The sequence below is a fragment of the Tasmannia lanceolata genome, unplaced genomic scaffold (assembly GCF_043159265.1).
Source record: "Tasmannia lanceolata isolate RefF3 unplaced genomic scaffold, GAP_Taslan_0.1 ptg000003l, whole genome shotgun sequence".
Lineage (NCBI taxonomy): Eukaryota > Viridiplantae > Streptophyta > Magnoliopsida > Canellales > Winteraceae > Tasmannia > Tasmannia lanceolata.
The window spans coordinates 13,033,346-13,046,751 of record NW_027518680.1 but is presented as its reverse complement, the minus strand read 5'-3'; the positions used below and the strand labels follow the sequence as shown (position 1 = coordinate 13,046,751).

Sequence of the window (13,406 nt, the reverse complement as noted above, 5' to 3'; positions counted from 1 at the left end):
GCTACTTATGCCTAACTCAACTAGGACACCGACCTAGACAGAATTGACTGTTTCAACAGTTTTGAGAGAAGTTATTTAATTCAAGTTGAGGATTTTATTATCTTAGGATTTCATCTGAGATGCTATATGATTCTTATCTAAATGCAAATTGTTCCTTAGACTAATGCAGGTTTGCCTACATCCTAGGTTACTAGGCTCGTCTTAAGGAAAGATTGGGTGACTAGTGTGACTAGACCTATGGCACGGTTGTTATACATAACAAACGTCCGTGATGAGGCTGGACTCCTAACTCTAGGACTCCCTAAAACTTAGGACACGACACAACACTAGTGTTCCTAAATTGGGTTCTAATGGTTCTTAGATTGGAAACCATAATCCAATGGTTCCGGAAGACTCGAGACAAATCAATTCAAATTCTTGAAGTTAATTAATTTCAGATTTCATGGATTTTCGATTTATGGACACTTGAGGATTACCAATGGTTCTAGGGTTCACCAATTTCGGCCCAGAATAGCATCCAAGGAAGGGAATCGTGCGTTCTTTCCTTGCGCAATTTAATACTTAGGTTATAACATCTTATTGCCTGGCATATCTCAGGATTTCCGTGGACAGTAACCTCGGAGCCAACAACATGCTATAGCTTAAGTATTCAAATTGTCAAAGATCGGTTGCAATTGGGATACGATTATGGATGCACTGACCATTTTTCCAGGGAATTCTAATGATCCTAAGATTTCTGTTTCAATGGATTAGGGAGTTAATGTGTGACAGAGATTTAAGGTTCTTTAGAAATATTCAGATGATTTTCAATTAATTTCGGATTTTCAATGAATTTTATCAATTTTAAACATATGAGTGATTTTACAAGTGAAATTGTAGCAAACGAATTCGAAATGAGTTGAAATTTCTACAGCAGCAAGATATGATGAAATGTAGCTTACGGAAAGAGTTTTACAGATTTTTACATTAAGCTCATATTTAATTTCGATTTAACAATTGATTGACCAGATTGCACAAATAACACAGAAACCACTAGAAATATGAATCTAAATTCAATGAAATTTCTACATTAATAAGATATAAGTAAAAATAACATACTGAGAAATTTTCATGAATTTTGGAAACCATTTACTATCAGTTTCAGATTTTTTAATTTTCAGACCAGATTATGAATTAACCCTACATCCCATATGAAAACAGATCCAAATCACTTGAAACTTTTACAGTAACTAGAAATGTGAGATTGAAGACTACTGTAAAAATTGTAAGAATTTTAGTTGTGATCTGATGTCAGTAACAATTCCTCCAAAAGCTGGTAAATTTCAAAGAAAGCATAAAATAATATACCAAACAAATTCTCAAAATTCTCAAAATTTCATGGTAGAATGTACTGGTATCATATTAGTTTCCCACGAAATTTCATTAATTTTGGAATTCATTTAGTATATATTTTATTTTCGAAACACTCATGGAGATCATGATTTTGAGCATACATATTTAATTTTCAACTAAATCCAATTAAATACTAAAAATCATGCAAATATACCAAATAATTCTAGAAAAATCTAAAAATTAAGTACCTACCTGTGATCGAAATCCTCGCCGAATCCGAGAGCCGAAAAATTCGAAAATCGCACCGCCGCTTGATCCGCTTCCGCTTTCTTTCTCTTTTTCTTTGTTTTATTTTCTTTTATATTTTTTTTTTATATGGAACAAGGGAGAGAGATGGGGAGAAACAAATAAGGAGAGAAAGTAGATAATGATAGTGTGAGAGTGAGAGAGTGAGAGATATTGAGGGAGAGAAAGAGAAAACTATCCAAAAACAATGTGTTCCTTTTTTTTTTTTTCTCCTCTCATCACCTCTCTTTATATAGTGAAAAACTTAGTGGAGAGGTGGAAATAAACAATGAGAATGGTGGGTGTGGTGGAGAATAATGGAAATAAACAATGAGAATGGTGGGTGTGGTGGAGAATAATGGAATATATAATGGTAATGGTGGGAATTGTGGTGGGGAATAATGGAATATATAATGTGAATGGTGGGTGTGGTGGAGAATAATGGAAATAAACAATGGTAATTGTGGGAATGGTGGTGGGAATAATGGAATATATAATGGTAATGGTGGGAATGGTGGTGGGAATAATGGAATATATAATGGTAATGGTGGGAATGGTGGTGGGAATAATGGAATATATAATGGTAATGGTGGGAATGGTGGTGGGGATAATGGAATATATAATGGTAATGGTGGGAATGGTGGTGGGGATAATGGAATATATAATGGTAATGGTGGGAATGGTGGTGGGGATAATGGAATATATAATGGTAATGGAGATAATGGTGTTATTTTAAAGGGAAAAATGAAGTTAGTGGAAATGGTAGAGAAAGTTAAGTCATGCTAATGGTGAGTCCCACATCAGCGGGTTCCGCACAAGCGGGTCCCACATCAGCGGGCCCTACACAAGCGGGCCCCACATCAGCGGGTCCCACAGAAACGGGTCCCACATCAGCGGGTCCCACACAAACGGGTCCCACACTAGCAGGTCCCACACTAGCAGGTCCCACACCAGCGGGTCCCACACAAACGGGTACAAATTCTCCCTAGTTTAGATTTTTCTGAATAATCCTTCTCAACATCTAGCGGGAAAATGCGAAACACGACGGAAATGACCAAAAATATTTAGAAATGTAACAAACGGATGCGGGAAAGAAAGACATTGGAAAACCGACGGAAAACAAACCCTAATTTCTTTATCGATTAAGGTAGAGCAAAATGGGGTGTCTACAGTTAGGATGATCCTATGGAGCTGATTTTTGGTACACACCCCATCTATGTAAGGGCCTTTCAAATGAATGCTTTGGATCATCCTAACAAAGTGGGCCCACATGTGATTAGGCACTCGAGCGCACCATAAACTTGGTGCGCTCGAGCACACAATCCTTTTCCTCTTTCTCTTTCTCTCTTTCTCTCTCTCTCTCTCTCTCTATATATATATATATATATATATATATATATATATAAGAGAGAGAGAGAGAGAGAAAGAGAGAAGGTTTCCTACACACTTGTGTAGATAAGTTACCTACACACTAGCTTAAAATACAGTGGGGGCCCACATTGTTTGGGTGATCCAAACCATTCATTTGAAAGATCCTCACATAGATAGGGTGTCCACAAAAAATCAGATTCATAGGATCATCCTAACCATTCAAACTATGGAGGCAAAAAATGGACTAATTTGTGAAGGTTTATACACGTCCATTTTACCTCCACAAATCGTAGGGTTGGGATGATCCTATGGATCTGATTTTTTGTGGACACCCTATCTCTGTGAGGACCATTCAAATGAATGGTTTGGATCACCCAAACAATGTGGGCCCCCACTGTATTTTAAGCTAGTGTGTAGATAACTTATCTACACAAGCGTGTAGGAAACCTTTTCTCACACACACACACACACACATGTATATATATATATATATATATATATATATATATATATTCCAGTGACCAAAATACCCTTAATGAGGTGCGTCTAATACACCTCAACTCAACTCAACTAAGCCTTTGTCCCAAACTAGTTGGGGTCGGCTAATGAAAGCCTCTCCTTGGCTTCTTGGACTAAGGATCGGGAGAGTGACAAACAAACTCTCAATTGCTCAAGAATTCGGATACATGAAAATAGATTTGCGCAAGCTCGGTAAAATGAGCGTATCTCCCTCGATATAGGTCGGAATGACTTGATTCAAAAGCCAAAATTTCAAGAATTCAAAGATCTACAACTTTTCTAAAAAATGTTTGCTCCCAAAAATACTGGAAAGGGCTCGAAATGGTAATGGAAGTGGATGAATGCGAATGGACAGGTTTCTGGAAATAGAGTAGGGCAAAATAGAGAAAGATAACTTCAATGGCTACTCTTCTAGGTTGCTAAGGAAGATAGGTAGCATCAATTCTTCTAGATTGATGGTTGCAACTCTTCAAGGATGCAAACAATAGGGGAAAGCTCCTACTCTTCAAGGAAGGAGTGAAACTCTTCTAGGTTTCAAGGATGAACTCTTCAAGGTTCAAGGAAAATTGCACTAAGCAAATTTTCATTCAATAATCAACTTATATTCCATCACATATGTTTGATACTCTTTAAATAGAGAATTACAAGAGCAAATTCGTTCAAACTAGTCCACTAACTAGTTTAGGGACTCACATACATCATTAATAGCTTAGGAACTCTAAACACATTAACTAGTCAAAGCTAGCAAATACATCTACCAAAATAGCCATGACTCTTCAACCACTAGGCCAAATTAAGACCATGAATATCCGTTGGAAAGATAATTCAAAGACCTACAACGTCTTAGTTAAGCATTTTCTCTGATTCGTCCATCTAGAGGTCCAATAACGTGCATCAAAATTAACCAGGTTCATTATGACGAAAATGCAACTTGGTCAGGCCTGAATTGGCGTGCCCATGATCTTGGGCTGGAGCTGGCCTTTATGCTTTGTGGATTCAAGTTAGGCTTGGGCCTTATGTTGTGCTTGAATGAGGGATGATCTTCTTAAAGCCGTTGGATGGTCTAGCTTGTCTCTCACATGAATCGGGGCTGCATCATTGCCCCCTTGTTTGAAAGAATTCGTCTCCGAATTCGAGTCTTCATCATTTGTTGAATTTCTCACATAAGGTGTTAAGTTATTGACCATCCACATGATCTTGAAGTTTTCTAAAATTTCCTTGTTCAAGAATACTCGTCCTCGAGTTTTGAAGTGCCGAAGAAGGTTAATCATCTTAAACTCTTGAAAATCAAATGCTATTGAAAAATTCCAAAGAGAAAAATAGAATCTTTCTCCTTGAATATGCTTGAATTTATGAATAAATGCTATAGGCTTCAATGAAGGATCGAATAAAAATGGATCAGTGTAAATGGATGAAGAAATAGATGTAATATGTTTCCACCCACCTAACTCTTCAATCTCCATTAGTTCACCCGTTGTGTTGTCCAATCCAATTTTTATGAGTTCTTCGTTCAATATTCTGTATGACACCTCAATCATTTCTTTAAGTGAATTGTTTATCTTTTTGCCACCATCAAAAGTCAATGACTCACCATTGGAAATTTTAGGAAAGATTAGATATTCATCTTCTGAATATTCATCATAGATTGGTGGAAATTTTCTAGCTTCTTGTTTTGGAGTAAGAAAAATTTTCCGCATCATAAGGAACTCACCGGTATCGGCATTAAGCACTTGCTCATCAAATGAGTTGCTTTCATTATACTTTGGGCCAATATCAGCATCTTCCTCATTCAGATCATCAGATTCATTTTCCACAAGTAATGCTTTACCTGCTTGTCGCTTCCGATAATTGCTAGCACGATGTCCTATCTCACCACATGAATAGCAATGTATACCGGTTGTAGAGCTTGACCAATAGAAGGGGGCTGATTAGAAACATGTAGACACCCCATTTTGACTAGGCCCTAAACCCTCCATGTTTGAGCAAAATCCCATCAAATCAGTGATCTAGGGTCCCACATTTTGCCCTAAGGTAGCTTATGGTCCCAGCTAGCTCCCTGCAAAATTTTGTCAAAATCTGAGTAAAAATGCCTAATAAGACGAGCCGAATTAGAATTGTAGTGCGAAAGGAGAGTGAAATATAAGGCAGCCAGTTTTTACACTAGAGCAGAAAGGGGGGTGCATTATCTCTGTAATGTCGCCCATGAAGAGTTTTATTTGAAAATACCCCTCATTTAGTTTAAATACAACATATACATCAATAGGGGGGTTGTCCAATGTAACTTAAGGGGCGAAACCTTTCTTTTAGTTAATTTTTCATTAAACTTTTTCCAAATGGCCACACTTTTGCAACAAAAATTAAAGCAAAATTTTTGAAAAGGGGTTGTCCTATAAACTAATGAGGGACAAAAATTAAGGAAAAACTTTATAAATAGAGCATTTGGGCTCTCATTTGAAAAAAATTAGGGCTTTTAATCTAATTTTAAAGAGAGGGAGAGAGAGCTTTCTAGAGAGAGAGAGAAGATTCTAGAGAGAGAAAGAAGATTCTAGAGAGAGAGAGCTTTCTAGAGAGAAAGGAGATCTAGAGAAAGAAAGGAGATCTAAAGAGAGAAAGAAGAAGATCTAGAGAGAGAAAGAAGCTTTCAAGGAGAGATCCAAGAGAAGAGCAAAATGTTAGTAGATTTTGAATTTGATTTTGAGTTTTCTTTGAAAATCTAGCCTAAAATGAAAAATCTAAGTGAAAAATGCTTAAAATTGTTAGATGTAGCAATCTAGGGCTAAAATCTACCAAAATATGTTTAAAAAACATGTCTCATTTGAAGATCTAAAGCAATTCACCTCAAATTTTGAGTTCTATTTGAATTTTGATGTAAAAATGGCAAAACAAAGTGCTGCCCAGCCTCGTTTTTATCATTTTTTAATCAATTTTCAGTTGGAATTCATGGAAATTTCTCGTGTGAAGGTGTAGTACTGGTTGAGATCTTCGATTTGGCGTATAAATGCCCAAAATTGGCCAAGAAACAAATAAGTTATGGCCGTTTTAATATTTCAGCTTAAAATTCGGTGCAAAATGGTGAATCTATGTGTGTTTTTGTGAAAATTCCTTAAAGATCTTCAAAACTGAAAATAACATGGTTAGATCTAAGCCTAATTAGCATGTATTATCATATATTTGTGTCAAACTCTCATAGATCTTGTGTTTAAATGAAGTTTTGATGTGAAATGTCATGAAATTGTGTTGAATTACATACTGTTCAAATTTTATTTTTAAATTTTTATTAAAATACGGTTAGATCTAGCAATAGTTATACACACAAAAGTTGTAGAGTTTTCTGAGATCTTCGATTTGACATCTTCTGGGCCTCGTAAAGATGAAAAATAAAAATGTTATGCTACTTTTAAGATATCAGCCAAAACAACTACATTTTCATATTTGGACTTGATCGGAAATGGCCGTTTTTCGGCCATTTCCGGGAAGATCCAACCAAAATTGTCAACGGAGAAACGTTTATTTGATCAATTTGCTAAAACTTTGTAGTTGAACACTTTTCTTGAAAATGTATTTTTGATCCTCTGTTTTGCAAAATCAAATCAGAACTTCTCAAAAGCGAAACTACATAATTGAAATCTGAAATTTGCCCGGAGATGGTCATTTTCCGGCCGTTTCCGGCGAGAACCGGCCGAAGTACATAACTAATCAAATTTTTCCTGATGTGTTCCCTAATACTTGGATGTGTATCACTTTTGCTAGTTTGCCATTTGGATAGTGTAATTTTAAATACTAATTTTCAGCTTCCATATAGAATGCAAATGTATGCTTTTGATGCTTGATTCATGCTTAGCCTAGTCGGCGATGAAGGTGTTAGCCCAAGCCCATCCTTAGGAAACTTGCTCGGTCCAAATAGCACTCCTCTCTTTTTATTTAAAAGACTAGTCCAGTCTTTTAGATATGTACCCTTTTAGATATAAGATTCTTTCTATCATTGCAAGGGCAATGAAAGAGTCATCTAGAGCCCTTCTTAGGAGACAGGCCGCGTCTCATTTATACTATTGGTCATCATCCTTTTGGGGAAACAGGCTTTGTCTCTTTTGCTCTACTCGTCACATCTTTTTAGAGAGACATGCTTTGTCTCATAGATGGTTATTCTCATTTAGGGAGACTCGCCCAGTCTCATCTTTTTCATTTAGGGAGACTCGCCCAGTCTCATCATTTTCTTTTAGGAGACTCGCCCAGTTTCATTCTCTTGTCGATTCTTCTCTTTTAGGAGACAGGCTATGTCTCATTGATCATAATGGTCATTTTTATTTGAGAGACAGGTCTTATCTCATCTATACATTCTTTCGGAGAAGAGGAGTGCACGACTTCATTTTTTATTTAGTTCTTCTCCCTTTTTTTAGGGTCTAACTCAGTCTTCTTAGGTTTTCACACCTTCTCGGGATTTCATCAATTCTATCATCTATTTGAGACACTGATTTGCTTGTTTAGGACAATCTTTAGGCTAAAAGGGTTCCGTCTTTTCATCTGACACTTCTCCAGGCTATGGATCACAGGAGTGTTCTTTTCTTTCTGGTTGTCTCCTTGTTTCCCTTTGGCTACAAGGGTTAAAACTCTTGAAAATCCAAAAACATCAGAAATTCAAAATCCAAAAACATCTGATAAACCAGAAAACTTCAAAAAACCTTAAAATAATCTGAAAAGTCGAGAGTCATTAGGAGAGTAATAAGGAGAGTCTGTTTTCGAACTACGTTGGCTTGATCTTCTTCCACGAGGTACGTAGGAAGCTTGAGATCCATATCCCAAGTCCAGTCAAACCTTTCAAAATAAACATGTTCAAATCATTCAAAAACACAAAAATTCTTCAAATAAATCTTTTACATCGGTTTTCAGAAAAATCTTCCCCTAGAGTTAGAAGTATGTCCTAGATATTTGGAGTGTCTTAGAGTTAGGAGTCTGTCCTGAATATGTTGATGCTTTGTGTGTCTTGTCATGTGAGTGTCCTTAGAGTTAGGAGGCCTCGAGTCGTGGTCAGTTAGACACTTAGTCGAGCCGATGGCTAGATTAGAATGCACTTAGTTAGCATATTATTTTCTTTAGGACACACAGCCTAGTTACATATAGGATATAAGAACCACCTGCATTAGCTTAAGGCTAACCAACTTGCATTAGTTAGGGCATTTAGGGAGTCCTAAAATGTTACAATTCACTTGAATTTAAGCAATCGTACAAGAAGCTTTAAAAACTGGTCGGGTCTGGTTGATCGACTCTAGGATAGCGGTCCTTAGATTTTTAGGCATCGTAGCTTAGAATAGGTCACCGAACTACGTCGACTCTGATTCTTCCCGAGGCCGGGATACGTAGAGCAGCCAGGATGGATGTCCATCTTGGTCCGAGTCAAGTATCACATTAGAGTCTAGGGTTTATCGTGTCGAGTCGTGTGTGGATTCGAGTTGTGCTGTGTGTTTTGTTGTGTTTTCTTACTTTCATGTACAGATTTTATACATTTACCTGTATCATGCATGTGTTTGCCCATCAGAACTTAGACATCAATTAGGCATGACACTCATAATCTAGCTACTCTTAGGTGACACTTCTTTCATTTTTTTTTTGTGCTTAATATTTATCTCCGGGACATGCATGTTTAGGTAGACGTTTTCTCGGGGATACCAATTCCCATTTCACATGATTTTTGCTAAAAACTCTTCAAAATCAATAAATAAATGGCATAAGAGACTAGGTGCTTGCACTTGGGCGGATGAGGTGCTCTTCGGACCTTCTAAATTCGTAATCAGGCACGAACATTTTGTATCTCTGGTTATCCATTGCAACAGAGCATAGTATGGGATCCAGGGTTGAATTCCTTGGATGACGACTCTTTCTTTGTTTCACGTACGTCTCGAATCCGAGCTAGTCCCCGAATCGAGAAGTATCTCACTTTACATCGCCACTCATGCTGTGAGGGGCATTTTTTGAGAGTTCCTTGGTAGAGCTCTCCATCACGTGGATGATCTAGAGACTTTCGGGGGCTCGTCCCCCGCCTCTCTCGGATCGAGGTCCACAAAATCTTAGGCTGAGTAGGGGCTTTGTCGATGCTAGTGGGGTGTACATTTGTGTTTCCAGCTTTGGTGGTGCAAACCGAGCCTTGAACTGTTCGGTTTGTGAAAGATGTAGGTTGTTGGTTCCGAGAGCGCGAACGCTCCACCTTGAGAGCTCTTTGGTGTGCATCTCCCAAATCCCAGATGTCAAGAACATCAAGGGTTTCTTGGATAAGAAGTTGAAGGCCTCCCAAATACTTGTTCACGAGCATCTCCTCCGAGTCTTGAATATTGTTCGAATTACCAACTCATTGAATTCATTGGTGTATTGGTCTACCGTTCGCGTTCCTTGCCTCAAATTTTGGTACCGTTGGTACAGATCTCTCTTATAACCTTTGGAAAGGAAGTACTTGCGGATCTTGTCCTCCATCTTTCTCCATCGAGTGATAGGATCTTTGCCGGCGGAGTGGCGGGGTTGCTTCTCACGTCTCCACCAAGCTATGGCCTTGCCTCAGAATCGCATGGCAATGATGCCAACACGACGCTCTTCCGGGACATTTCTATGCTCAAAAACTTCATTCACAAAGGTTAACCAATCAATGATTTCATCAGGGGAATCCGTTCCTAGAAATTGTGGAGTGTCTCTCTTGACTTCCTTTTCCCAATCCGGTTCTCGAACACCTTCTCGTACCTCCACAACCATTTTTCCAGTAATGAAAGATTGACTTATTTAATCTTTCTGATCCCTAGACCTCCTGCCTTACAGGGTTTTCTCTTTTATCCTTTAGGACGAAGCAATCCTTAAGCGGGTGACTGATCAAGCGATGGAACCGACAGTATTTTGGGTCATCGACTTTCCCAACCTCGTGAGGTCTCTTAATCTCCGGAAGTGCAATCCTATTTTGTTGTAAGAGGTCGTCGAATAAATCTTTGATCATGTCATCGGAGAAAGAATATTCTTCTCTTTTCGCTCTTTTATGGTCATTTTCTTGGTCTCTTTTGACTTCTTTCCTCCAACGACCACAGGAGACTTATTTGTTTCAACGACTGCCGCTATCGAAGACTCGAACCTATCTGTGCCTCGAGGACGCCGCCGTTTGCTAAGATGTGCTTCCACATTGTGAGCTTTAGTGCACAAGTCGTCAAATCACTTAAAGGTTTGGGGCAGGAGTATCGACGACAAGATGTGCATGAAGTTGTTCATGAACATCTTGAGGAGCTCCTGCTGAGTAAACTTCTGGGGACATGCAAAAGTAAGGGGTCGCGACCTTGCAACGAACTCCGTGATAGGTTCATTATCCCTTTGCATGGTCTCGACTTGTTCGGGCACTCCAACCCTTCGTGTGTTGCTAAATTGCTTCCTGAACTCCAAGACCCTTGCTTCCCAAGTCGGGATCGACTCTTCAGAGAGGTGGGTGTTCCATGCCTTGGTAGCCCAAAGTCACGCCAAGGCTGCTCGGATTGCCCCCCCCCCCCCCCAGCGGGAAGTGGGTGAGCGGTATGAGCCGCCCCGGTTGGAGCCGGTTCCTGAGCTGCCAGGGGCAACCATTGCCTATAGAAGGCCGCCCCATTTTCAGCAAGCAATCAGGGGACAAGTTCTCCTGAGGGGACCACCCTCACTGAATTCGAGATCGAGAGAATCATCCGCGCAGTATGCGATAATGATATGCCTCGCTTTTCTTCTACACCTCTCCACAAAAATCTTCTTTGAATTTGTTTGATTCTCTTTATTATGCTCATGGGCATTTAAATAAAGATAACTGGTATATAGGAATGTTCTCCAAGACCGCCTTTATAGGAGTTAATCTTCCTCCCTTGGATACTAGGTTTTTCTTCCACATATCTAGCCTCCTTTGCACCCTCTCCACTATAGGGTTCCAACTTGATTTCTTAGGTCTACCCATGCCCAACAAACAACCCTAAGTATGTAGAAGGTAATTGGTCCACCTTACATCCCATGATATCGACAAGCCCTTGAGACACTTTCGTTTCCATGTGAATGCCGGATAATTTATTCTTATGGAAATTAGACCTTTGTCCAGTCACCATCTCATAACACCTTATAATAGCTTTAAGATTCATTACCTTAAAAACATCAGGGGAGCTAAAGAGCAACGTGTCCTTGACAAAGTGTAAATGAGAGATCTTTGTTTCACCTTGCCCAATTTTGATGCCCTCAATCAACCCACATAATCTGCCTTTTTCTAATAATCTGCTAAGAGTGTCCACAACAATGGCAAAAAGGAAAGGGGATAAAGGATCCCCCTGTCTGAGACCCTTAGATGATTTGAATAATCCCTTTGGGGATTCATTGATGAGAACCAAAAAACCACGCTTGGCAAAAAAAACATGTTTAAAACGTTTGCCTCTCATTGTACAAGTTTTTAACAGAGTATTAAACGGCACACCAATAAAACACATTTTTTTTCAAAAACGCCGTTTAAAACATAGTTTTGCTAACTATCGTCCAAACTTCCCCCCTCTACTCGGTCGTAAGCTTTCTCCATATCTAACTTGCAAACTATGCCTTTCTCTCCAATCTTTGGATGGTAATCAACCACCTCGTTTGCAATTAGAGAGCAATCTAGGATTTGTCTGTCGCTGACAAAGGCGGATTGACTAGGAAGTGCCTTTTTAAAACAATCGGCCAAAACCTTAGCTAAAATTTTGTACAAGCAACTAACCAAGCTTAAAGGACGGAAATCACCAATAGTGGATGCTCAACCTTGGGGATAAGAGCACTGAAGGTGGCTTCTCCTCTGTCAAGCTCCAATCCTTCATAAAACTCCTTGAAAAATATCTCTAGGTCTTCTTTAACATACCCTCAGCAAGATTGATACTGTTAATGAGAATGAACTGGGATTTTTTTTTTCAAGAAATAACGCTATCTGTATCTGTGAACTGAGATATTTGTTTTCTAACAACGACGCTATCTGTGGACTTTTTTTTTGTATAGGTATCCTAATGATACTCTTGATTTTATCTGGTCACCTTACAACTTACCTTCATGGACATCTATCTTCACCTTGTCTGAAGTAAAGGATTTATATGGACAATTCAGTGCACCTTCAATGGTCATGAGCACCGCAGTTAGGCCAGCTAACGAAAGTAGCGATACCTTGAACTTCAGTTGGACGACAGACAATCCTAGTCTTCAATTTCATGTTGTCGACCATTATGCTGAACTTGAGGTACTCAAGGAAAATGAGGTGAGGGATTTCATGGACTGTGGGACTGGTGTATTTTGCTACGGCCCTTTCAGTCCTGACTATCTAGTGGCAGATGCAATATACACCAAAGATACCATGACTGGTCAAGACCATTACTCGGTATCTGTTATCAAAGCAAATGATTCCACCCTCCCTCCCATCCTCAATGCCATTGAGATTTATGCACTCAAAAGACTCCCAGACACAGCAACAAATAACCGGGATGGTATGTTAATTTCTACACTTTCTTTGTTAGATTTTTTTGGGGGGTCTTGAATTAAATGGAATCCCCTTATATGAAATTACTTGTTTTTTTATTGCTCCCCATGAGAATCTGGAGGAATTTCTCTGCAGAAAATTCCTATAGATGGTTACTGTGAAACAAGCAATTACTTCAAAAGTTTAAGCTGTTAGAGTTGGTGTTCTTTAATCATTTATACTTCAACATTCCCCCTCACTTGTGGCCCCCTCTTATGGGTTGACCATACATGTGGCATTTGTAGGCCCCTCTTTTGGCCGTAAACATGGATTTTTTTAATATCAAGGAGTTGTTGGGTTTTGAACCCAGAAACTGACGTGAGGCAATATGTCACGCCCCCAAGCCACGCACATACATACAAATTCACAACACAAGGCTTAAGGGTGCGACAACGCAGTA

At 39.0% G+C, this 13,406-nt stretch overlaps 1 protein-coding gene across 4 annotated transcripts in view; it reads left to right on the top strand.

Annotated features, from left to right (window-relative positions):
• The window catches only part of LOC143851698 (putative LRR receptor-like serine/threonine-protein kinase At1g05700), a 99,693-nt gene that overhangs the window by 39,134 nt on the left and 47,153 nt on the right, over positions 1-13,406 (top strand). For 3 of the 4 annotated variants that reach the window (XM_077361196.1, XM_077361192.1, XM_077361184.1), the window contains one exon: positions 12,496-12,974. The exons of the other annotated variant lie outside the window; for it this stretch is intronic. In XM_077361196.1, coding sequence (XP_077217311.1) covers positions 12,611-12,974 — 364 coding nt within the window. In that variant the 5' untranslated portion in view covers positions 12,496-12,610. The remainder of the gene's footprint in view (positions 1-12,495; positions 12,975-13,406) is intronic. 4 annotated transcript variants of the gene reach the window in all.